This window comes from Mesitornis unicolor, unplaced genomic scaffold (genome assembly GCF_000695765.1).
Source record: "Mesitornis unicolor isolate BGI_N332 unplaced genomic scaffold, ASM69576v1 scaffold41178, whole genome shotgun sequence".
NCBI classification, from domain to species: Eukaryota; Metazoa; Chordata; class Aves; order Mesitornithiformes; family Mesitornithidae; genus Mesitornis; species Mesitornis unicolor.
In genome coordinates, this window is record NW_010204622.1 from 1 (window position 1) to 2,917 (window position 2,917).

The 2,917-nt window shown below is 61.4% G+C and overlaps 1 protein-coding gene across 1 annotated transcript; it reads right to left on the reverse strand.

The window, feature by feature from the left end:
* Positions 1 to 197: 197 nt before the first annotated feature.
* On the reverse strand, positions 198 to 2,697 carry LOC104545875 (active breakpoint cluster region-related protein-like; the record flags this gene model as incomplete). Its single annotated transcript, XM_010191113.1, has 4 exons — positions 198 to 258; positions 989 to 1,096; positions 1,817 to 2,002; positions 2,593 to 2,697. Coding segments are annotated over 4 exons (460 nt in total), but the record flags the coding sequence as incomplete, so codon positions are not given.
* Between the last annotated feature and the right edge of the window lie 220 nt (positions 2,698 to 2,917).

Below are 2,917 nucleotides of genomic sequence, written 5' to 3' on the forward strand. Positions count from 1 at the left end.
GGGAGGAGCGGGTGGGCAGGGAGTGGGGGGCTGTCGCACGCCCCCGGCATCCTAAAGAGCTGCGTTCCCCCCGCTCCTCGTCGGCTCCGCACAAGGGAGCACAAAGGGCTTGCGGGAGCCGCTCAGTAATTCAGCTGCGCCGGTCCCGCACGCAGACAAAAGGCTGCGTCCCCCTCCCCACATCCGCGTTGCCGTACCCTCCATGGTGACGGACGTGTGGCTGTCCTTCGAGTCCTTGGGGCCCTTCACCTTCAGCTCCTGGGGAGGGAAAGGCCCATCAGAGCAGCCCACAGGGGGCTGGGGGGGGACGTCATTTCTCAAGGTCATGGGGTCTCCCTCCACCCTTTCTGCACCCCAATATCTCCCCCCAACCCCAGTCTGGCCATGCTGGAGGCCACACAGAGGTGCTGGGGTGAAGGCATGGAGCATCTGAGGACACTGCCTGGCTGGAAGCAGTTTTGGCTGCACCCTGCAGCTGGGATGCCACGGACCTATGGGACACCCTGGAGCGGGACACCCAGCCCCACAGTGGCCCAGGAAGGTTGCTGGTCCCTCCCAGCCCTGCTGTGCAGGGAATGGGAAGGAGCAGGCAGACGAGCTGTGGCCACGGAGGTTCCTATTTCTGTAAGGGAGCCGGGCATGGAGATGTGGCCAGCAGGAGATGAGCCACAGGTGCCCAGCACCCACACTCACTGGATGATGCGAGTGGGTGCAGACTGCCCTAGCACCCCAGAAATGATGGCAACGAGGGCTGAGCCTAACCCAAGTTTGCACAAGGCAGGGGGGAAACCCTTGCAACACCCAGAGTCCACAACACCCTGGCACAGTCACCAATGGCCCTGCCCCTGGGACTGTCCCCAAGAGTTCCCAGGGCAGGGAGAACATCTCCACGAGCACCACGGCTCAGCCACAGCGATGGTGGTGTCCTGCAGCTGTTGTCCCCAGTCATGGCAGCCCCATTCCCCAGCACAGCCCCATCCCAGCTCACCTCCGAGATCTTCTGGAACTGGTTGTTGCTCTGGCTGCACTTCTCTGCCGTCTCCAGTGCGATTTTGTAGTTATCCACAAAGGCCTTGTAGACCCCCAGCTGGCTGGCCTGCAGGGAGCGGGCGTTAGCAGGCATGTGGCGGGATGCTGAAGCCCCCCCACAGTGCAAGGGGCCAGGCGGTGCCGAGGGGACACTGCTCAGAGCTGTCCCCTCCCAGCAGGACACTCTGCCAGACCACAGCCAGCTGGGGGCCCACATGCTTAGCTCCACAGGGACAACTCTCTGTACCCCTACGAACCTCCGAAATCCAGTAGAGAGTCCACCAGTGTCCGGACAACAGGGATTGATGCCACAGCCACTCCCCAGCACCCTTTGAGCTGCCCTCTCCTACCTAGCATGGCCACAGCACAGCACTCACAGGCACAACACCCACTCCCATTGCAAGTCCAAAGCAGCGCCTGCAGGGAGCCAGGGGCAGAAGCAGCAACCTCTTGCCTCTCCCCAGAGGGTCACTTGTGTGCCCGGGCTCCTGCCAGCCCTGTGGCAAAGCCACACCATGCACTTCCAGCCAAAACCCCACCACAGCTGCCCACAAGACCTGCCATGTCACAGGCATCCCTCTTGCGATGAGGGGCATAGAGGCTGCACCAACTCCCACCCTAGGATGGGAGGGCTCGGGCAGGCAGCTGCAGCAGGGAGGGATGCAACAAGTCCCACAGCCACTGGTGAGCAAGTGGCAGGGCATGAGTCAAGCCATGCCACAAGGCTGAGCCCCACATTCCCGTCCCTCCTCTTCCAAGTGGAGCAAGCCCCAGTGAAGACGCGTACCAGCTTCTGGAAGAGGTGGCCCATGGTGACATTGCTGTCCCACTGCTGCACCTTAGGGCACAGGCTGTCGTAGAACTCCTTATGGATCTCATAGATGTCCTGGATCTTGTAGAAAATCGTCTCGATCTGCTGGAGGGTGAGGACAGGCTGCGACGTAGTGGCTGTAGCCTTCAGTGGCTTCATAGGCTGCCAGAGAAGGGAGAGTGTTTCAGATGAGGGCTGGGAGGGGAACTGACCCTGAGACTCCTCTGGCCCCACACCACTGCTTGTGGCGGCCCAGACCCACACAGTCGCAGGACACTGGGGACAAGGGGATCTGAGCCACCAGCAAGGGCTGTCCAGGATGTGTCCTGGCTGGCAGCAGGACCAAGGAGCCTGTGCATCCCTGCAGACTTCCCCATGGCAGCGGTGACCCCTGTGTTGTGCAACAGTGTCCCCACCACGAGTGCCAGCAAGTCCGCAAGAGGAAGCAGGGCTATAAATACCTCCCCACCAGACACATTGGCAATGGGGAAGGCGAGATAGGGGTGGCCCAACCACAGCAAGGATGGCTGCAGCCTGGCTCCTGTAGCTTTACTCCCGCTCAGGTAGCACCCAGGCCAGATCTGCCCAGGGAAGGCTGTTCAGGAAGAAATGACCCCATACCATCCATTCATCCACCCACCCAACTGTCCATCCACCCATCTGTCAATCCATTTACCCACCCAACTGCCTATCCATCCACATCCCCCATCCACCCACCCCTGCTGGGAGACATCCCTGGAAGGGGTGCTTACCAACAAGAGGGCCTCCAGCTGGTTGATGTAGATCTCCTCACTGGCCAGGAAACCTGAGAGCACCAGCTTCCGCATCTCCAGGCCTTTGCCAGCATCTCGCTCTCCCTGTGCAACACAGCAAGAAGCCAGGCTGAGCCAGCAACCACCACAGGAGGAAACCCCTCATCCCACCAGCCCATCCCGAGGATTCCCCATGTGGACATGTGTCCCTGCCAGCGTCAGGGAAGCTCCATGGCAAGGGCCAGGCACATGCCCACTGGGCGTCACAGCCATGCTGGAGCCAGCTGGGAAGCCAGGGCTGCTCTGGCTTCGCTCCCCTCCCTGT